Source organism: Meles meles, chromosome 17 (genome assembly GCF_922984935.1).
Source record: "Meles meles chromosome 17, mMelMel3.1 paternal haplotype, whole genome shotgun sequence".
Lineage (NCBI taxonomy): Eukaryota > Metazoa > Chordata > Mammalia > Carnivora > Mustelidae > Meles > Meles meles.
This window is the reverse complement of record NC_060082.1, coordinates 28,150,324-28,173,190: the sequence shown is the minus strand read 5'-3', so window position 1 is coordinate 28,173,190 and position 22,867 is coordinate 28,150,324. Positions and strand designations below refer to the sequence as shown.

The following is a 22,867-nucleotide window of genomic DNA, read 5'->3' as shown; positions in this document are numbered from 1 at the left end:
CTTACAAGTCACTCAAGATAGTGTCTTTCTTCATGACCACCTAGTTTCAAACTTCAGACTGATGAGCCCATTAGGCCTGTTCTTTCCATGAAACCTTATGGAAAATCTGTAGTCAGTATTGGTCTCTCTCTTTTCTGTCTACTTTTTTATTTGCTGTGTGTAGCAGAAAATCTAGTGTCTGATCAGTTTCTTTCATCACTCTCTCATTGTTTTATGAATATGCTTATCTTTCCTTCCCAAAGAAGAGCTCTTTGACATTAGAGAACCATGTCTTAGATTCCGCACATATCTATTTTTTCCTCTAAATATCATTCACAGAGCTGGGCACACAAAGGCATTTAATATACATACAAGGAATGAACACCGCTGCCTAATTAAGATCCTGTCTCTCTGTTCCTATCCCATTTGCGCACCTGGAAAGGAGTCAAAGGTCACATACTAGAAAACCCTATTTCTGAAATGAAAGCCAACCATAACCATAGGTCTTCCCGGGGCAATTCAGATACCTGCTCATTGCAGTTGGCTAGTACATTGGTAGCTCCAAGATACATGAGTTAATATTTTGGCTTCTGTGGGGACAGAAAGAGACAAGGCTAAGAGCAGAGAAAGTGCCTGACCTTATGTGGGACCTACTTAGAAGTAAAAACGTTTACCTTATGTTATTTAGGTTCCCAAGTGTTTATTTCCTCTTGAAATGTGAGGTCTGGAGAGCCTCACTAACCCCCTTGCAAAGGTTTTGATTTGATCGTAGCTGTCTAAGTTTAAAATAACTGCTGCTCAAGCAGGCTGTTGTACAAGGACATTTACCATGTTAAAAGAAAAATCCGTCTTTTCCCAGGCTTTGGGAATGGAGAGGTTAATGCCTAAAATAGATGTTAGTGGTGATCAGTAACAGCGTCTACTACAGAGCCTTTTCTTTTTAAAGATTGTATTTATTTATTTATTTATTTATTTATTTATTTGGGAGAGAGAGAAAGCGAGCATAGGCTCAGGGCAACAAGCCCCACACCAGGGAGTCTGCCTCTTCCTTTCTCTCCACTTAAGTGCGCTCACTCTGAAAACTTAAAAAAAAAAAGAAATATTTATGATATAAACTGAATGTTAAGTACTGTATTTCTTGACTTTCTTGCTTGTTTATGTTCCATGGGTATTAAATAATTGGGAAAGGCAAATCAAGGAGTATAATATGATAAAGTTGTATGTAATTTAATCCTTTTAAAAGCTAAATTTTAATTGGAAGCACACACTCTCACACAGCACCTGCTGGCCGGACACGCGCTTCTCCTCAGTGCAAGACCATGTTCTCAGCATTATTCTAGTTCTGAACGCATATAATCACCTAACTGCAGCTGATTGGCCATATGTATTATTGATATTTCTTATTTTGAGGAAGTTATAAACTAGACCACGTGTTTTTGTTTTTGTTTTTGTTTTTAATTCTTTTTTTTTAAAGATTTTATTTATTTATTTGACAGAGATCCCAGGTAGGCAGAGAGGCAGGCAGAGAGAGAGAGAGGAAGCAGGCTCCCTGCTGAGCAGAGAGCCTCATGCGGAGCTCCATCCCAGGACGCTGAGATCATGACCTGAGCCAAAGGCAGAGGCTTAACCCACTGAGCCACCCAGGTGCCCCTAGACCACGTGTTTTTTAAAGAGGGATCCTTGTGCTAGTTAGAATTCTAAAATGGCTCCCCAGAGATGTCCTGGCCTAATCTCCAAAGCCCAGAAATATGATGAGATAGTTCTTCTCTGATTATGTCATGTGACACAATTTCCCTTAAGACAGGGGGATTTTTCTGGGTGGGCCTGATCTAATCACATGATCCCTTAAAAGCAGAGAGCTTTCTTGGCTGATGACAGAGGGGAAGCCACAGAAATTTAAAGTGTGAAAAGGACTCAGTCTGCTGTTGTTGGCTTGAAAATAGAAGAGGCCTTGCGGGAAGGAATGTGGACACCTGTAGGAGCGGTGAGCAGCCTCCAGCTGACAGCCAGCAAGGCAGTGGAGAACTAAGATCTACAGCCACAAGAAACTGGATTCTGCCAACACCATGAATGATCTTAAAAGCAGATTCTTCCCCCAGAGCCTCCAGCTAGGAGCCCATCCAGTAGACACCTTGATTTCTGCCCAGTGAGAACATGAACAGGGAACCCTGTAGACCTGTGCTGGACTTCTGCCCTGCAAAAACTGAGATAATAAATGGATGTGTTGAGGCACTACACTTTATTATAATTTGTCACAGCAGCAATAGAAAGCTAATACAAGTAAGATTTTTTTAATGATATTAAGGAAATATTAATTTTTTAGATGTGGAGAAAAAACCTGATATAGGCCTCATCAATCACTATCCTTTCCTGTCACACCTTTGTGTAAGTCTTGAAAGTTTTTCTCCACCCCCCTGTATTTTTCCAAATTGTGCAGGATCCCCAAGTTTATTACTAGAACAGTATAGATTCAGAAAGCTCCCTTTCAAGCTAGACCAGGAGCCTCCTCCCTTCAAGTTTCTTGAGTCCCATCTGTTTGAGCTGTAAAGAGTATTCTTCCCTTAAGGTAGAAAGCTAGGAAAACTGTCTCTCTGAGACATATGTAGGAAGCCAGAACGATTCTTAAGCTCAAGAAGCTGTAGAATTCTATTACTTGCCAATTAGCTCCAATATTGAGTAGCTTTGCAGTAGCTCTATGAATCCGAAAGGTCCATGTTGCAACCACACTCCCATCCTTGACTTGTTCATCATCAGTCATTAATCTGAGAACACTGAAGGGAAAGGCTGGTTCTCTGTAGGCCATCCCAGAATAGCTCAGATTGTTTCCCCTGGCTCAGCTAGTGCACGAAAACATGATATAAAATGTTCTTTCTGCTTAGTCCCTTTCAGGGAAAATGTAAATAGGAGATTTTTTCCCATCACTGTGGGGTCAGGCCCTAACTCCAAAGGAACTTAAGTTAAACCCCTTTCAGTCTTGGCAGAAGACATGTGACTTAGTCTCATTCCTTTCCCTTGGGCCCAGCTTTCCAGAGCCACAATTTTATTTTAAACTTGGTCGGAAGAGTTTGGTTTTAATTACGTGCCTTCCTGAACTCCTGATAACTTTCAAGTTAAAAGCTTTTGTGGGGATTTTTCTAAGCCAGTCTCTGGTGTTCTGAGAGCCCTACACATTTCACAAATCAAAACCAGCCTGGTTCCCGTCCCTTTCCAGGATTGCCGTCTGAATTAATGACAATCTTCACTCTGTTCTTTGATCAGAAACAGGTCCCAACCAATGAAATTATTATGGGAGAATTTCAAGAGGCACGAAAGGAGAAAACCGGCTTCTTGGTTTTGGAGCACTTTTTAAAACTATGGCCTATGTAGCTGATCATTCTTTTTATCTCTGTTTTCTATGTTCTAGTGGTTTCTGAACAGCTCTTAGTCTTTACCACTCCAGGGTCTCATTCACAGTACCTAGTGCCCCCAGTTGGGCCCTAAAAAGCTGTGAAATTAATTCCTTCTGTGAACAGTTTTTATCTCATTCAGATGCACTGAAGAGTTTCTCCATCATTCATCTTCAGTAGAAGGTAGAGGAACAATCTTTTAACTAAAACACTTACAGAGGTGCCTTCTACGACTTCCTGACTAGAGCACCTAACATAACACATGTGTGTTAACTGCAAATAGGGTAGAATACTCATGCCTTCTCTAAAATAAATGATGTCATCATGTACAGATAAGCTCTTCAGGCCCTATTCTTTCAATAGTTACTCTTAGTCTAACTGTTCTGTTTTTTAAAAGCGAGATACCATGGGGGCACCTGGGTGGTTAACCGTCTGACTCCTGATTTCAGCTCAGGTCATGATCTCAGGGTCCTGAGATCAAGCTCCACATTGGGCTCTGGACTCAGTGCACAATCTCCTTGTCCCTCTCTCTCTGCTCCCCTGCCCTCTCTCATAAATAAATAAATAAATAAAATCTTTTTTAGAAATAAAAATAAATAAAAGAGATACCCTGGGGCGCCTGGGTGGCTCAGTGGATTAAGCCGCTGCCTTCGGCTCAGGTCATGATCTCAGCGTCCTGGGATCGAGCCCCGCGTCGGGCTCTCTGCTCTGCAGGGAGCCTGCTTCCTCCTCTCTCTCTGCCTGCCTCTCTGCCTACTTGTGATCTCTCTCTCTGTCAAATAAATAAATAAAATCTTTTAAAAAATAAATAAATAAATAAAAATAAATTAAAAAAAAAAAAAAAAGAGAGAGATACCCTGCAGAGAAAGATAGGGCTATTGCCAGAGCAGAGGTAAGAGGAACTCACATTCCTAGCTTCCAGAAGATCTTATATTTGGCTAGGGTCCCCGAGCCCTGTGTTGTAGGGCTTCTCCTTATTTGTTGCCCAATAGGCTGACTTCTTAGAATCTTCTCTTGGAAAACCTTCAGTGTTCATTTCCCCAGCCTGTGTTCTGCTTACCTTTTATGATGTCACTTCCTGGCTTGCTGTTCCCCTGAGACCACTTAGGCAAACTCCCACTCTATCTTATCTCCCTCTCTCCACATTCACTCGGTAGTCTCCCTGCAGGGTGGCAGGCCGCTTTTTAGAATAAGAAGCAGTGTCAGGGTAATGATGAACTGTGCTTTAGTTTGATCGACAGCAGGATGAAAAGGGAAAATTGAAGTGAAGTCTTCACCATTTCAGCCACTCTGCTCCTTTTACCCAAGAACCGAGAAACCCAAACTTTTCTCTCCCTAAATCTAACCAGTGTTTTTTCATCAAACACCAGATTATCTAGAATATCAAGAAGCCAAACAAAGTAATGGTTTCTAGAGATAATCCACCAATGAAAAAATGAGGATGTATGAAAAGGTTTTTATTAGAAGCTGGGAAATTATACCCTAAGTCCTGTGTGTTTTGTTGTTGTTGTTGTTTTTAGAGAGGGAAAGGAGGGGCATGGCATGGGGGAAAGGAGAGAGAGAGAGAGAATTTTAAGCAGGCTCCATACCCAGTGTGGAGCCCAGCACAGGGGTCAGCCTCACAACCCTGAGATCAAGAGTGGGCTGCTTAACTGAGCCTCCCCCGTGCCCCATGTCCTGTATACTTTCAGCCTATAGAGCACTCCTCTTAAGCTAATTGCTGTTATAGTGAGAATACCATCACCTTTAGAAATCCCAGTTGCCTTCTTTTTTTAGAATGATACTGTGTTATGCTGATATGCTACCTCTGCTGCTATCCACATCTCAGTTCGTAAGGTTTATATGCTCTCCTCTAATTGGTTGGGTTGACCTTCCCAGGACATAGCTAAGGTAGCCCTTGAAAGCTATAAAAAAAAAAAACAAACCATAAAACAAAAAACAGGGAGTCCAGATAGCTCCAAAGGTCAGGTAAAAGCAGGACGAGGGGGAGGAATGTCCGAAGTAGTGAGGAGAGATCAAGGATTAACTGAAAGTCCTGCTTTCTTGGATATCTGGATCTAGGGACATTATCTCCCCTCATGTCTACTGGATCACTCATCACCTAGACTTTTTTTTAATTAAAGTTCACCCCAAAATCAATTGATAACACAAATCTTAACATGCCTTAAAAAATGATAAACAGCAGACTGTGATACTTGCTTTCAGTTGCTCCCAGCAGGTGGAAATGAGTGTCCTTCATCAGCTTCTACGTGGCTGTCTGTGGAAGCTATCTCCTACAAGTATGCCTGGAGGGACAGAACTGGTACGGCAGGCATAGGCTTGAGCACCCTTAGCAGTACCTTTCTCTGCATGCTGTCCTCTGTGGAGAAATTCATTTAGGCCTCTTGAAAACCCAGTGGAATCTACCTTTTCCCATCCAGGAACCTGATTGCTGTGTGGTAGTTCTAACCTATTTCTTGTTTTTAAGTGTTAATATTTTATATCAGCCTCCTCAGTGGTGGCCAGACGGTATATCCAGCCATACTGTACAGTCACATATCTGAGAACTTTCTTGGGGGTGACAACAGGGCATAAATAGCTTCATAGTGTTTCCAGACCATCCTAAATGAGAAAGGTTAATTATGTGTCGTTCTTATAAGGAATAAATCAGTGGAAATGATTAGCATGCTATGATGTCTATGTAATAGCTAAAAATGATACCTGGTAAAATCCCAATTTCCTTGTCTTAGTGAAAAGAAACACTATTTCTTCACTCTAGAGGCAACTGCCAGAGTCTACAGGGCCAGCTGGACTTAAAGCAGAAGATGTAGCTAAAATCTTACCCAACAAATTAGATGTTTACAAGGAGGAAACTAAAGCATTTTCAAGTGAGGTCCCACATTTTAGAAATAACAAAGTCAATAGATAAACATGATCTGTCAGTAAATGAATCAGGTCTCGGTCAGTGTATACCATGCAAGGTAGACTTCTATTTCAGTTATGAGTAAGCAAAAGAAGGCACAAGGCAGATCAGTTTGATTATACATGGGTCCTTTTCCATACCTAAGACATGGTGTGGCAGGTCTGTCTTGGAGAGACTGACAAGAATGTTCCTCCCAAGGGGGTAGGTGGGGAAGAATGATTCTCTCATATGGATGATGAAATTTGAAAAAGGCAGCTCTGCCTAGAAGCAGCAAGAGAAAGTAAGTGGTCTCCTAAATTGTTAAATTGTTGTTTCATTTGATTGCCTGTGAGCTCAATTCCCTGAATCAAAGGTCCTAAGTTAACTTACTGCTCTAACGGACATCAGCCAGTATAGTATTTCTACAACCAGAAAGGGAATGGGGGAGGGGGTCAGGGCAGGAGAGGAAGCTGACATTTTAAGAATGTACTTCCTTGTAACTATCACATTTAATTTTTACCACAAGAGTAGCTGGTAACTTGCACAAGGTCACATAGCTCAAAGATGTCAAGGCAACAATTAGAGCTGAGGTCCAGCCAAGGACATCCTACTCTTTCCCAGAAACATTAACAGTTTAGTTCAGTGAGTCTTTACCAAGCACCTGTCATGTTCTGGCACTGAAGGTGTCACTGGGAATAAATGCATGGATCACTGGTAAGGACCCCCCCGCCCACCCCAACAACATATCTTTTTTAAAGTGTGTATGTGTATCTTTGTATTTCTCTAACCTTCTCTTCTCATAATTCATGAGTTTCAGGAAGCCTTTGTGGTTGGGGCCCACTGGTGAGTACACTTACTCACATGGGTTCCTCCCATCGCTTCAGACGATTGTTGATTCTGTTCATGGTGCTCTCCTGACTCCTGCAGCTTATTCTGGGCATTCTTCCTTGGGACCTCTTCTGCAGGGCTTTGCGTGCAGTGGGTTCTTAAATTCAGTAGACCCTTAACATTTGCTGGTATGGAGTTGATTCTTAATTCATGAATCTTTGGCATGTCAGTTTACAGTCCTCCTGGGATATGAATTTGAATTCACCCAGATGCCTTAAAGGCTGGACCTTATCACTAAGCTGGTGAGTGGGCATTCCCAACAGTGTAGCATCTCAGTTTTACTTGAGTAGACTTGAAACGTGTTTATATGTTAATTAAATTCTCAAGAGGTGATTAAGATTTAGTGTCTTTGTTTAAAAATAGGATTTAAGTAAGAGAAACAACCCTAGGGGTCGCTGGGTGGCTCAGTTGGTAAAGCTTCTGCCTTTGGCTCAGGTCAGTGATCTCAAGGTCCTGGGATCAAGCCCCACGTTGGGCTCTCTGCTCAGCAGGGAGCCTGCTTCCCCCTCTTTCTACTTGCCTCTCTGCCTACTTGTGATCTCTCTCTCTGTGTCAAATAAATAAAATCTTAAAAAGAGAGAGAGAGAAACAACCCTAGTCAATGTTGATAGGGTAGTCATTGATAGTGTAGGCTAGGCTATGGCTCTCACTGAAGATCAGTTATAAATGTGAGACGGAAATTCCTCAATTCCAGATTTGTAAGCTTAGGATACTCCAAGCGTCTGAGAAGGCTAAAGATGCACCATATACTTTTCTTACTGGCTTCCCCATCTCCAGTGGTCCACATCCACATGTTGAAAAGCCTTTGTTTAGTCCAGTGGTGCTTGGCCAGGGCTGTACAACAGAATCACCTGGGGGACTTTAAAGAAATACATGTCAGAAGGCACTACTCTAGACCTTGGGAAAGAGAGTCTCTAGGATTGACGTTAGGATATGTGCATTTTGAAAATACACAAAAGAATTCTGATGAATATACTCATGATTTAGAGAGAGAATTCCTTTCAGCAAACACTTCTGGACAGCTTTAGGGGGTGGTCTGTATTGTACTGTCACGCTCTGTCGGTTGGCAAACCAGTGGCTTCCAGGGACTGTGTAATGCTTCTACAACAAAGCAGTGTCATTGAGCGAGTCCTCAGTAGTCAAAGAATTTATTATTCCTTTTGTAGATTATTGGGCCCTTGTTTCCCTTCCTCCTTCTCTTGTGTGTCATTGAGGGCTTTATTGTTCTTCAGTATCTCCAAAGAGAAAATAAGTAAATACATTGAAATCAAGTGAGTTTCTGTTTGCCTGAGTTCTTTAAAAAAAAAAAAAAAAAAAAAGTGGAACTAAGAGGGAAATGGTGATCTATGACTTTTAAAAATGTAAAATATCGACATAATTATTGTTTGTTGTTTGTTTACAACCATAGATAGACCATCAGTAGATAACCAAGCTTACAGTGTGCTTCTATAAAACTCCTTTCTGCTGAGACCTCAAAGTACTTTTATATTCTTTTCATTTCCTAACCACCCTCCTAGGGACTAGGATTCCTGTTCCCTGCACCCTCCTACTCACCCTTCACTAGGGGCTAGGGTAAAGCCAGGAACTGTCCTGGGTTTTAATATTTGTAGAATGCAGTACCCAGGGCAGGGCTGGGGTTTGTGAACCGAAGGAAGTTAATAGAATGGACGTTGAGATCCAGAGAGGCTAAATGCCACACAGAAAATCAGCCCCTCCTAGAACACAAGGATGGTTTGTTGGGTGGTGTGGGTAAGAGTGGGGGTGCAGTTTTTGATCATTTTACAGTTTGCTGACTTCCAGTTAAAAAAGATGCTTTCCCCAAAGTCTCAAATCTACTGAGTCATGGAAGACTAAGTAGCCTTCTGTGCCGTCCGTTGAATTGCTCTTCTTAAATTGCACCCGTATCTCCAACTGTGAAGTTGGGACATCTGATTTGAAAAGTGCATTTGTAAATGGAAATAATAATTATCAGTCCCTTGCTAATGCTGGTTTTTTGTTTTGTCTCTTCCTTTCTCTAGCATGAAAGACTTTCTAGGTAAGACCTTTCCCTGTTTTATATGCATGCTTAATACTTGTGAGAAGTGCATGTCTAATTAAACTTAGCTTTATATCGTACGCTCATATTTCTCACATCCTTTCCTTCCATTTCCTCAGCCACCACGGTAGTTCAGACTTCTATTATTTCCTGCCCAAGTTAATGCCGCAGCTTTTCAACTCACCTCCTGCCGTCAGAGTCTCCTCCTTCCAATTCGGTTTATATACTTCCACCACATTAATTTTCCTACAGCACCTACCAGGCACTGTGCTACAGAAACAACTTGGATAAAACCCTATCCTCACCTTCAGTAAGGGCCAAGATAGTAGTATGGACAGGTATTATGAGCAGAGAGAAAAAGCCATTAGCCTAATCTGGTGGTTCCGGGAAGACTTTGTTGCAGGGTACGTGCCTGAATTGTGATTGCATTTAGATACTGTCACTTAATAGTGAACCTAACACAATTCCTTGTACCCAGATGGTGCTCTGTAATAATTTATTGAATGAGCTAAAGACCAGAGTTGCAAGTGCTAAAAATTAAGGAAACAGATCAGAGTTTGGGGAATGATCCTCATTTTTCACCTAGCATCTGAGGATACAAAACTGATCTTCCTGAAGAACCAAATAAAAAATATAAAGACTGTGGAGCCAAAAGTGTGAACCTCTCCCTTTCCAGTTTTCCTCTGATAGAGAAACTAAGAAGAGATTGAGGGAAAATATAGTTATGGAATAACATAGGACAAGTGAGTCTTATTATTTATTTGATAATTGAGCTTATCCTACCTTAATGATATATTTCAAAATGTGTAAGCTTGCTTGGATTCTTCCTCTGCTTACCCTCTCACCAGGCACAGGCTGAAGATAAATAATTTACATCTAACCCAGCAGAAAATTAGTTTTGCAAAACTGGTGGAGAGTGGTATTTTGCCATAGTTAATTTTTTTTTAAATTCTGTTACATTATAATAGCCATTTATGAAAAGAGACTTCCCTATGGACCTCAAAATATGTTACAAAACTAAAGGTTAAAAGAGTGAGGTATTAGTTCAGGAATAAACAAAGATATCAGTGGGACACAGTAGATAGTTCCCCAGAGTCACGTGTGTATAAGGTGATGATGTCTCAGTTCTGTCGGGGAAGAGTTATTTGGTAAGCGATCATTGGCACGACCAACTATTTGAGAAGACAGATCTTTCCCTGAAGCCATACCAAAAAAACAAAACGAAACCAGATTCCAGATGGACTACAGTTTTTAAGAGAAAATTATTTTACTACAAAAGCAATAGAAGAGAATATGTATACTCTTTATATAGGAAAGACTCTCTCTCCCAGGCATGGTACCATAAAGGTAAAAATTGTCCAGTTTAGTTATATAAAATGTAAAATCTCTGCTAGTAATAGACACCATAAACAGAAACAAAAAATAAGGTAGGAAAAAATATTTGTACCTTATGTTCGTCTTAAAAGCCTTGCTCTGTAGAATGCTCCCACAGTGTAACAAGCAAAAGATTAACAAAAGCTTTGAATAGACAATTCAGAAAGGAAGATGAATAACCAAAGATACTCAACCTTCTCAGTGATCTACAAATATTTAATTCAATGAGAGTGTTTCTCCTATTGGATTAAACTCTCTGAAGGACGGTATGACAATACGTATATCAAAATTTAAAATAGACTTGCCCCTTGACCAAAGGGTTCCACTTCTAAGATTGGACGAATGCACTAAAATTTATAGACAAGTCTTCTCACTGTAGCATCATTTCTAATAGCTAAAAAGTTATAAGTAATATAATTGTCTGTCACTAGAAGATTCAGTTGCCATACAACCACATGGTGGGAGACTGTGCATCATTTTTTTTTTAATGAGGCAGATCTGTTTACTTATGTGGTGAGATGCCTCCAAGTGGAGGGAGGAGGAGAGTTAGATAATAGTGTGTATTACCTGGTTTTATTTATAGAAGTATGTACATTTTAACGTATCTATGTGTTTAACTTTTTGCAAGGATATGAAATAAACTGTTAATGGTGGGTTCTTTCTTGGGCAGGATTATGTAGTGACTTTCACTTTCTGTTTTAGACACTTTGGTATTACTTACATTTTTCTTTAAGCATATATTGCTTTTGAAATCAGAAAAGTCAGTAAAGAGGTTTCTATTTACAAATTAAAAAAAAAAGAAGTGTAAGAAGAAAAAGAACGTTTCAAAGAACGTTGTAGGACTGAGCATCTCTGTAAGACAGAGTGGCCATTAATGTCATTAGGAGCTTTGCCTCTCCCCCTCTGTGTCCTCCCTGTTGTCCCTTTATTACTTCTGACATTTAGTCCAGCTCCCTGACCCCTAGCTTTGGCAATAGCTACCGCAGGACAGAGCCTTCAGATGGAAGTTCCACAGCTGTGACTCTGCACACCATCCCCGTTTGGGGAGGGAGAGCTCTGCAGGGCTGGTCTGTACATAGCAGTCTCATGGGCCACATTTTCATTTGGAAAGAGCAAAGTCTGAGAAAAATGTAAACCACGGTTAAGAATCAGGATAATCGCTGTACACTTAAACAGATAATCAGCTGAGAGACCCTTCCACTAATGAAATTAACCACTCCTGGAAATGAGGCCCCGGTCAACTCTCAGAGCTCAACTGCTGGAAGACGTAGAAACCCTCATCAAAGTCCACAATGTGGACTGGAAAACAGAGGGTAGAAAAATAGCCATGGTGGTACCCTGAAATGTTTGAGATTCCAACAAACCTGCAGTGCACCTAAAAAACATACGCACCACGTCCTCCTTATCATCCCCCCCAGGCCCCCTCCAGCTCAGAACTCCCAGGTCCATATGTTTCTGATTCATTGCCAGTTCGTTGGAATCATTGTCTAAGAGCACTGAGATCCAAAAAACTTATGCTTTTAAAAGCACACTCTTTGAGGAAAGCTCTTCAACCCCGAACTAATTTGAAAAGCTCTAAGATTTAAGTCGGCACATGAGTCCAAACCGCCAGTTTTTCAAGTAAGCTCCATTCTTGGCAAAAGACAACTGCCTCCTCCAAGCTGGCGTGGCTTAGCCCCGAGGTCCGAGAATGCTGGCGGAGGAGATTCGAGTAAGGAATGTGCCTTGTTTCTGGCCAAGGCTCTCAAGTGCTTCTTAGAAAAGTCACGACTCCCCTGAAGCATTCCCCTCCCCCTATCTCTTCATTCTTGAACCAATGTTTACCTTTGATGTATCTCCGACAGGTTGGAATCAGGAGGTAGTAACCCTACAAGCAGCGATTCTTATGGTGACCGGGCCTCAGCGAGAGCCCGCCGTGAGGCCCGGGAGGCCCGCCTCGCCAGCCTGACCAGCCGCGTGGAGGAGGACAGCAACAGGGATTATAAAAAAGTAGGCTCCCTTTTCAACTTTCCCATTGTTGGGTTACAGCACGTCAAGCTCTCAGCCTTTTCCCCAGTGGAGAAAAATGAGTGTAGTTCCCATGAACCAGAAGAAAAGGTGCTTCCGTGATAAATCCGAGCAACTAATTCTTTTCGGGTTTCTTGGTTTGCTCCATCTCTCTACCAGCTAAATACAGACCGTTCCATATATTGTTTTTAGCGCAGTAAATCTATGCCTTGAATCAGGTATTTACAGGTGTAGGAGAAAGTAAAGATTGACAGTTGTAGAAAGGGAAAATAAAAGTAGTTTTTCGTGTGTCTGAGCCGTGGGGAGTCATTTGGTAAGACTCATATCATTAACAAACATGTGCTTTTCATGAAGTCCTGTGAATGTCAACCAAATACTTCTTGGTGATGGTAAATGATAATCTGGTTTGGGGGGTTTAAAACACTTTACAGTTCATTGCCTTTGGTTCTTGCAGAAGAGGACCTAGCTCCAGGGGCCAGTTTGAAAACCTTCTCTTTCAAGTGCTTGAGATGCCAGGGGGAAAAACCGTTTTCGTTAATGAAATGTTTGTTTTGTTAATGTTGTGTTAAGCAGAACTTGACTAAAATCAATATACACACTAGACTGGCTCTAAAAAAAAAAAAAAAAAATAGTTCTCTTTGTACTGGGAACCACAGTGACTATTTTTTTCCCCTGGAGAATAACATTTTTGAAGTTGGAGCACCATTCTGTTCGTTTTTGTTCAGCACCTGGGACTTCACCAATTGGTGAATGTAAGAATGCAAGAAACCAATTGGCTGAATGTAATTTGTTTCCTAGACTTCTTCCATCTTCTCCATCTGCCCCACAATGATGGTCTGGGGCAGCGGGGGTTCTCATAGGATGAAACTGTGTGAGTGCTAATCCTGGGAGCCCTGCCTAGTAGGTGACCTGATTCTTTTTCCCTCCCCTCAGCTCTACGAGAGTGCCCTGACCGAAAACCAAAAACTGAAAACAAAACTTCAGGAGGCCCAGCTAGAGCTAACAGATATAAAGTCCAAGCTTGAGAAGATGGCCCAGGTAAGGGAGAAGAGGAAAAAGGCTGGGTGGCAGGGTGAGTGCGAGGAGGCAGAATAACCTAGGGCTCTGAGAGAGGGGAAGTGACAGGGAATGAAGACTGGCCCTCCCCAGAGACAAGAGGACAGAAGTGGAGATTCTCATCTGATTTCAGGGTTCAATCGGCATTTAACTTAAAGCGGAAAACTGGTCATTCAGTGAACAATTCCTAATAGCCTGAGTGCTAATAATTAATATTATGGATTATCTACTTATTTCTTAGTAGAAGGGTATTAGCCAGTATCACAAAATTAGTGCCTAACAGTGTCTCCTGTCGTGATCATCATGTTTCAGTTCAGTTATCTGCGGTCAGCTCCTAGAGAGGGATAAGCAAGACACCATTAAGCCCAATGTAGAGAGGCAGCAAATCAGGCCTAGAGAAATAATGGTTAGCATGGGTCGTACAAGAAATTAAGGACAGGAGCACCTGGGTGGCTCAGTCAGTTAAGCATCTGACTCAGTTTCAGCTCAGATCGTGATCTCAGGGTCATAAGATAGAGCCCTGAGTTGCTCCTTGCTGAGCATGGAGCCTGCTTAGAATTCTCTGTCTCCATCTCCTTCGGCTTCTCCCCCTTCCTCATGCTCTCTCGTGCTCTCTGTCTCTCTCTTTAAAAAAGAAATCAAGGACAAATGTCTTGTTAGAATGTACAACCAGATCCCAAAGCAAAGATTCTGTCCTGCAGCATATGTTACCTCCTCAAGCCACCACCAGTGTTCAGCCGAGGAATAAGGAATGTTAGCGGCAAACAGACCAGATAAACCCTTTTACTGCCAGGCCTGATTTAATTAGGCAACGCTTTAGAGGGGACTAGAGGCAATAACCTCATCACCAGTGAGACAAACACTGCAGCAAGTGCCGTCTTGGGTGATTGCTGAGTTAACAGGAAACCTATGGAGTTATAGCCCTCCTGGAAAGCCCAGTGACTAAGAATTTTGAAAGCTGAATGGAAGTAAAAATGGCTTTCTACTGGGAAGCCATAAATGAAAACCAGAGACGGCTAGTTGTTCTGGCCGTATGATATAATGGAAAAGCAAAGCCTAAAACACTAGGAGTGTACAGTACTGAGTACTTGGGGTTCGGGGGGGCAGGGGTGGTCAGGCACCTTGGATCATCTCACAGCATCCCCTCTGGAATGGGGTGAGCCAGCGCTGGGAGACCGCACGACTTAACTGCAGACACTGGGATATGGGCGCTCTCCAGAGAGGGGCCCAGCTAGGCACCCAGTGGGTGGCCTGGCCTGTGAACTGCCCATCATTTGGAAGAGGCCCCCCTCCGCCTGGTTGTAGTAGCTGAGCATGGCTCTTCGGCTGGGGTTTGTAAGACCTGCTGTAGCACAGAGGACAGCTGCGCACAGAGTGATTCAGTGGGACAAGAAAAGTGGGTTTCAATCCAGAAGAAAACACACACACACACACACACACACACCCCACACACACATGGCAGGGGGATGGAACTAAATGAACCTCGAGGGCTCCGCTGACCCCAGCATGCCTGAAGCAGGCAGAACGGGTCATTCACAGCACACCCACGGAAGATTCCAAAGGCTGACTTTTCTTCTGAGTTGTGCCACGAACTGACAACGATTAATTAATACAGACCTGCTGCTGCTTCCCATCAGGAATGACCGGGGGTATTTTACAGGAAATGGCGGGGGGCAGTCACGTGAGGAGCCACGGGAAGACCCAATGTCACCTGCTCCCCACTGTCTCCAGAAGCACATTTCTTGACCTTTAGGGGTTCTTGGCTTTTCCACCAGCTCGGACTCCGGAGCAGTTGAGCAGGCTAACAAGCGGCTGACATTGACTCGCACGGGGGACACTGAAAATAAAATCAGCCCTTCCAGTCACTGGGGAAAAGGGCTTACTTTCTAGCCAACTGCTCTGCTGGGTGTGTCAGAATATACTGAGTTTTGCCAAATACAAGTGATGGAAATTCAGAAGAAACAGTGGTGCTACAAACCAGTCCTCTGCTGTTTACTACAAATGGAGTGTCTGGCAGGACGGGAGGAGGGAGAGCCTGTCAGTCCCACACGTCGTAGGGAGACACTTACCACATGGACACATGTGATGCTTTACATGAAAGGTCTGCCCTGACTCTAAGGGGGTTAAGATTTTAAAAGCAAAACAAAACGAGTTCTTCGTAGAAGTGAACTAGTTAAGGTCACTCTGTAGAAGGGAACTAAATGAAAATACTGAAATCGTGGCAGCTTCTGTGCTTCTCAGGCTCAGGGAAGGGAGGGTACGAGGATACAAACCAGCGCCCAGATCTCCTTCTGCCTTTTTTCTTTTCCTTCCGTTTCTCGTAGATTCAGTGGAAAGGCAGATGGCCCTGACCTTCAGAACAGAAGGTGAAAGCCCAGGACAGGAGCCAGAAATCAGAGTTTTACTGTTAGCTCTAGCTATCCCTTAATATTCTGAAAAAAGAAAGCTCTGCCAAAAAACCAGTATACTTTCTGTATTTTTAAAGTGTTGCTTGCGCATGGTACTAGGCAAAATAAAAGTAATCACCCCATATTTATTAAATATAGTCTATTAAATGTAAGAAATTTTATAGTGCTAAGGCCAAAAGGAACTTAAGGTTCATTTCCAGTCCCTGTTTAAGAGTCACTACCGGAAGTTATTCTACTTTTTAGCTATGGTGGCTAAATCTTCTTGGCCCTTCTGTGACATTTATAGCAAAAGTCAAAGATATTCTAAGTTCCAGTCTTTTGTTCAGGTAAAATCTCACCTCACCTGGAAGCTCAGTATACAAAAGAGATAAAAGTGGAGCTATTCAGTTCAAAGCAGGGCTGCTCGCAGGAGTGGGCTCCGAGAAACCTGGGAAGCCCGCCCACGCGTGCACACCACTGCCTTAAAAGAGAAACAGCATCAGTGCTGAAAGCAGAAGGAGGACAAGTGCAAAGGGATTGCTTAGGAGAGTGCCATGGGGCTTAGACCCTCAAGTTCATGAGCCTCTAGCTTTCAAATAAGAAAAGCCACTTTTCATTTCGTCTGGGTTGTGAGATTACTCACAGACCAGGAGAAGAGACAGGCGGTGAGGTATAAGGAGACAGTTGGCGTTGAAGACCTAACAAATGTGTGTGTGTGTGTGTGTGTGTGTGTGTGTGTGTGTGTGTGTTGTGGGGATGTCTTTGCATTTGGGACTGTGCTTAAATTTTAAGAAGCATTATTACCACCTCTGCTCCCTCGTGGGAATCCTGCAAACTTGAGAGACGCAAAAATGTCAGCTTTAGAGATCTATCAGAATCTGTTAGCTAGGGACTTCTGCCCCAGAGAAGGCTCTGAGAGCCCAAGTCCTGACATCTATTTCTGGGTGTCTCATGGTGAAGCTGAACGAGACTGGGCTTCCTAGTGACCCTGAGACAACCAAAGTGACCGCTGTTTGTCTTCAATTTGCACTAGCAGAAACAAGAGAAGACCTCTGACCGATCATCAATGCTGGAGATGGAGAAAAGGGTATGTGTGTGTTTCTTCCCCCCTCTGTTTCATCTGAGTTTCTCTGACTTTGTTGTTCAGGCCAGTGGAAAAAGTTCGTCTTAAGAAGGCGGGAGTTCTGCCACATTCCATTCCTAGCTTGATAATAAATTCTTTTTGTGTGACTCTGGACAGCAGTTTGATTGCTAGTCCTTTTGGCTTCTTTGGATGGTTAGTGCTTTTCACTTAGTTCAGTCTTAGGGTCTGGGGTGGGTCCTTGGAAGGTCATCCCATGCACTGGTTTGGCCTATAGGCAGAACTGCACACACACACACACACACACACACACACACACACCCCTACAGTATATTTTGGTTTACTATAAATCAGTTCACATGTAGACCTCTGTACCAAGGTCTCTTTCCCCTTCCTGTCACCTTGAACAGAAAGGAAGCTTTCGGCAGGACCCTCTGCCATTGATTTAGGTCTTCTGACTTGTTCTATGAGCCAGCAGAATCTTGCAGTCACTCTGACTGGGGCGGGGGGTGGGGGGGCATTCCAGTTCAATTGCTGACCTCCCAACTGCATTCAGAATATTTTTCTGGGATTTGACATTCTTGGATTGGGAAAACTCAGATTTATTGATGAACCCTAGCTGTGATTTGACCCTAAGGGTATATATAATATGTTCTCATCCCTCCTGTTTAATTTGGAAAGCAGCAAAGTTTTATATTTTATTTCCTTGGCCTATAACAAAACCTCACTGGCATCTCATCTAATGAAGGAATCTTCAGAGTCCAGGCTGAATCAGGAGTGGGTTGCTGAGAGAGAGGGGCTAGGGGGAAGGGTGCTATTTCTGCCCAGATAATGGTGGTTGCTTCCCCACTTACCATCAGCTCCCTATCGTGGTAGAAGCAGCTCCTTAGGAATTTGAGGGGAGCATTATTGAAGATAAGGATGCCTTTTATTAATAGAAAACAAGGGCCCTGGTCACTGGCAGTCATTTGAAATTCAGAATATCCAGAAATATCCAGAAAATCAGAATATCCAGAGGACCCACTTGCTTCTCTTCGAACATTCTGATGGAGATTTAAGTCATGTGATTTCTATCAATGAAGTAGTTTCATCCCACAAATCGGACGGTCTCCTTAGTCTCTTAGTCTCCTGCATGAGGTTTGCCTGAGATGTGACGCTGATCACGTGGCCCCTGAGAGGCAGCATTTTGACTCCCTTCTAAACCCAGTCGATGTTCAACAGTCTCATTGTTTCTAAACAGGAGAGGCGAGCCTTGGAGCGGAAAATGTCAGAGATGGAGGAGGAGATGAAGGTATGGAGAGCTCTTTCTTCTTTCTTTGTGTGCCCATTCCCTAAATGCCTACTAGGACTCAGTGATTAAGCCTAGGCCTGCCCCTCCAGATTTCCCCACACACTCAACCCCCTCAAGAAGAGATGATGTGTGAAGAGGAGCCAAGCATCTCTCCTCGGCCATTTCAGAGGCCCCCTCAGATCACCCAGCAGCCCATCTGGGAACCAGTGCTGCTCTGGCTTAAGGGGAGGTGTCTGCAGGCGGGAGACAAAGCTAAGGTCAACTTCTAAGATTTTCCCAAGCAATAGCTTCACCCTCAGGGGCTGGATGAAAAGGCTAAAACAAGGGTCCCAGCTCTCTAGGCCTCCCATGAGGTGCCCAGGGGAGCCTGAACACAGCCAGAAGCGTTCCTGGCTGGTGCGCCTCCCTGTCGCAGCCCTTTGCTGCGACACAGTTTGAGTCATTCTGCAGCAAAATGCAGATTAATTCAGACACCCATTTCCTGCCCCAGCCCATTTCCCCTGAAATATTCAGTAATATTCGGCACTCGCCCACTAGAATAAGCTCATGCCCCCAGTGACACCCCACGGCTTACTGCTTTCCTCTCTCCCTTCACCGTGCCCTGCAATGATCATCATCTCCATTAGCCGCTTTAAAGAACAACTGCCATCCCAGGCAGCTTTGAGTGCTGAGAACTGGCAGTCAACCCAGAAGAGGCAATTCCCTGCTCTGGAAGGGGCCTGCAAGAACAGTAGGGAACATAGAGCTGCTCAGGGTGGCCACCTGGGGCTGACGTGGGAGCATCTGAGCCCTGAGAGTACGTGATGCCTCATGCCCATAGTCACCTAGCACTTGCTCGGCTTTGGCCTTTTTTTTTTTTTTTTTAACTTCAAGGATCTTATTTTACCAGCTGTATCATACAAAGCATTCCTCTGATGAAACTCGGGTTTCCTGACCTGGGAGCAACAAACACTGGGGTAGTACAAGGCAGATCCCCAGAGCTCTTGCTGTGAGTGAGCGTCCCTAATATGCAGTTAGAGCACTTTAGGAGAGACATTTATTACTACGATGGCCAAAAAATCGGTTATTTACTGAAGAAAAAACTTCTCAGGACCTGACAAGTCCTGACAAGTTTACAGAAGATCCAGTGCTCATAGTCCTGTTACTCTTTATATAATTCCAGAATGAGGGAGATATGCCCTGCCCTTGAGTTCTTCGTCACCATTCCAAAGCTGTAACTGATCCCATTCACATAGAATTTCAAGCAATACCTTTTTATATCTCCAAAAAGTGGCACTTATATCTTTCAAGTTGATGTAAAAGAGCAGGAAGTAAAAACACTTAATGGTTAATTCTCCGATGGTAAAAACAGGATGACCCAACACCCTTAGCTTCTCCATCTTCTGATTTTTCCAAACCCACCTCTCCTAGAGCACAGAAGTATTCTCTCCCATTTCGAGCGGTGTGTTAGTAGAACTAAACAGTTCTGGATGAATGAATATCCACAGTTCTTGGTTGCACTGGGGGCTCCTCCATTTTTGAAACCCCTTGAGTAGACGCTGTCTGTACTCTGCTGTTAGGCAGCTGTCGGTGGTGTTCATTAAGGAACAGCCCAAGTGCTGATCAGGAACATGTAAATGAAACCAAAGCTGGTGCCTTCTCATGAGGACCCAGAAGCCCAAGGCTAGCCCAGACCCACTAGTCACAGAACTCCGCACCACTCTCCCCGGGCCCACACGCAAAGACCCAGAAAGTCCCCAAGTGGAGCAGTTGAGGTCCTTCTTTATTTCTGTTCTGATCCTAAATTGCTGAGCCCCTTCAGTGGTTCTAGTTGCTCTTAGGCCTCTGATTTGAGAGAGGCTTCGATATTTCTTTCTCCCTGTTCTGTCAGAGCGAGGACTTCCTAAACTAGGTCACGAGTTCCTTTCTTTCCTGAAGAGATCAAGATACATGAAGGTGTTCTCTCCCTCAGGCTCAAGTTGTTTGCCAGCCAGCTTCAGATCCAGTTGTTTAAATTATCAAAGGAAGCCAGATCCTGGCTGTTTAGGCCAAAAAATAGGCGTACTGATTTGAAACTGGTTTTTGTTTTTTTGTTTTTAGTTTAAAAATGGATGCATTCAGTCAATTGCCATTACTCTCCATGACCAGTTGCAAAGTCAAATGGAGAAGACACACCTGCAAGTTCTAAAGCCCCTAAATGCCCTTTGCTCAGGTCCAAGCCCAACACCAGGTTTACAGATCGTCTGGCTCCCCCTAGAGGACGAAGGGGGAGGAACATACAAGCCTCACAGCCAACACCAATTTCATATTTGCGTCTATTACCTTGAGATAAGCAAAACGTCAAATATTTAGATACAGACATCATAAAATTGATGTCACTGACCTTAAAGGAGTCTAAGAAGCTGCTTGGGTAGCTTTTAAGTCCTTCTTCATCCAGGCTACAGTTTGTGGTCAGTAACATCTTGGGAATGATCAGTGGTTAAAATCTCTGTGTGCTAGGCAGCCAGTCAACCACACAGGTAACTGTCTTATCGAATCTGGGACCCAGTACAACTAAGGTCCAGTTAGCCCCCATGCCTGTTGCGTATTTGGTTTATACAGATGCTCAAACCTCTTGGAGCAATTAGGAGGGAGCAGGTTGAAGGTTGACCTCGAGTGAACCCCATAGATCCAGTAGATCCTCAAGAACAGAAAGTGACTCTGGTGCCTGTTTTTCTGATTCTGGCAAATAAAGTACAAAGGCCAAGTGAAATGGGGAACCCTGAGATGGGCTTGCCCAGATGTACATGGGGCTCTGAGCTTGTGACATGGGTTGCATCTTTCTGGCCTTACTGGAAAGGTAAGTACTTTTGAGTTCTCCCCAGGACATACCGCACTCAGATCCTGGACTGGAGTAGAATGATGTGCCAGCCTCTGACAGGTGTGCATGTCAGCGTGAGCTGTGCGAGGCTGCACTGGGTCTGGCCCACATCAGACTGGATGACTTTTTTACTGCATCAGCCATTCAGCATTGGCCTCCTTCCCAGACCTCCTCCCTGCCTCTCCCAGGTCCTTGCATGAGGGGCCCAGCAGCCACTCCCCTTTTATTTTTTTTTTATTTATTTTTTTTTTTTTGCCACTCCCCTTTTAGATCGCTCTTGGAATTTTTATTTTTACTTACTCTGGAAATACCACTAGCTGATCCTGCCCTTGCCCACCCTGCTCTGTGCCCTGCCCTCCCCTTCATCTTGCTGCCTTATTTTCAGTACTATTTCCTACGGAACATTCCACCAGATTGTTTCCTGCCTCTCTCCCTCATGCTGATAACTTCCAAATTCTTCCACCTCGATCTGCTTATACTCATTTGTTAGATTGAATCATTTTCATTGCTCATACCTTTTATATTACTCCCTCGGAGGCAAGGACCACTTCATGTAATGACTATGGTTATGTTGAAAGCTTTGGTCCAAGGTCAACACCAAAGAAGGGTGAGAGCCAGGGACTTTCCATTGGTTCTTATGTTTGGTCCCTGCCCATTTATTTAAATATTTCCATATGCTGCACCATGATCTCCTCTGATCTCAGTCCTCTCCCATGGCCAAGATGCTTGCAGAGGGTAAGAACCACTGCCTGATCCCTACCCTTCAATGGCTCCATGGAAGTGTTGGGCTGCTCTGCCTTTTTTCCAAGGTGCTCATTCTCCTTCTTTGGGGAAAGAGATATTCTGCAGTTTGTCTCTGCTTGTTTTTCCTTTTCACTGTTTTTTCCCCCTCATGCTGCCTTTCATTTTCTTGCTTCTTCACGTCCAACTATAACTCTGCCAGTTCTTCATTTCTGTGCCTCACATCCATGTGGGTATGAGAGACTTCTCTCTGGTTTGTCATCACTATAATCCACAGGATTTTTCATCTTCCTCTGTGAAGCCCTATTTGCATAATAAAATTCTTTTCCTCCTCCCAAAGAGCTGAAGGTCTTGGTTACAGGGTCAGTACAGAAAACCACTTAGGCAAGGACAGTAACAGTAAGCAAGCCTGTGATATAGTCACATTTATTGAAGTCTTTAGGTCCTTTATGGGCTACGAGGTATTAGGAAAAGTACCTGTGGACTGGTTATTCTGTCCCATTTGTAACACTTAGAAATAGTGAGGTCTGAACTAGTACATCAGTCCTAGCAATTCCACTGTCTTGGACATTTATTTCTCCAACTTTTGTGCACAGCTGTAATTTTCAGAGCATGAGTCCGTACGTGAACACCTCCAAGCAGCCGCCCTCCTCTTCATGAGCTGGGACAAAGAGCACAGTCAGCTGTGAATTTCGTGACGCAGGTAGTCCTCTAGCAGGTGAAAGGCAGGTTGGCAGTTCTTGGATCCTGGAACAAGCTTCTGGACTGCAGCGGAGAACTAGCAGGGTTAATGAGGCACCCTACAAAGCAGGCCAGAGGACCCTGCAGATCACTGCCTGTCTTAGCTTGTACGTGCCCCTCCAGCCTTCTAAACAGTACATGCCTCATGCAGAAGATACTTAAACAATAGGCCTTTATTTTG

The 22,867-nt window shown here is 43.5% G+C and overlaps 1 protein-coding gene across 11 annotated transcripts in view; it reads left to right on the top strand.

Annotated features, from left to right (window-relative positions):
- Nucleotides 1-22,867, top strand: part of PPP1R12B (protein phosphatase 1 regulatory subunit 12B) — a 229,912-nt gene that overhangs the window by 193,798 nt on the left and 13,247 nt on the right. For 9 of the 11 annotated variants that reach the window (XM_045983432.1, XM_045983429.1, XM_045983437.1 and 6 more), the window contains 5 exons: nt 9,153-9,169; nt 12,388-12,532; nt 13,484-13,588; nt 17,027-17,080; nt 18,315-18,365. In XM_045983432.1, coding sequence (XP_045839388.1) covers nt 9,153-9,169; nt 12,388-12,532; nt 13,484-13,588; nt 17,027-17,080; nt 18,315-18,365 — 372 coding nt within the window. The remainder of the gene's footprint in view (nt 1-9,152; nt 9,170-12,387; nt 12,533-13,483; nt 13,589-17,026; nt 17,081-18,314; nt 18,366-22,867) is intronic. The other 2 variants (XM_045983430.1, XM_045983427.1) reach the window with 1 other exon arrangement.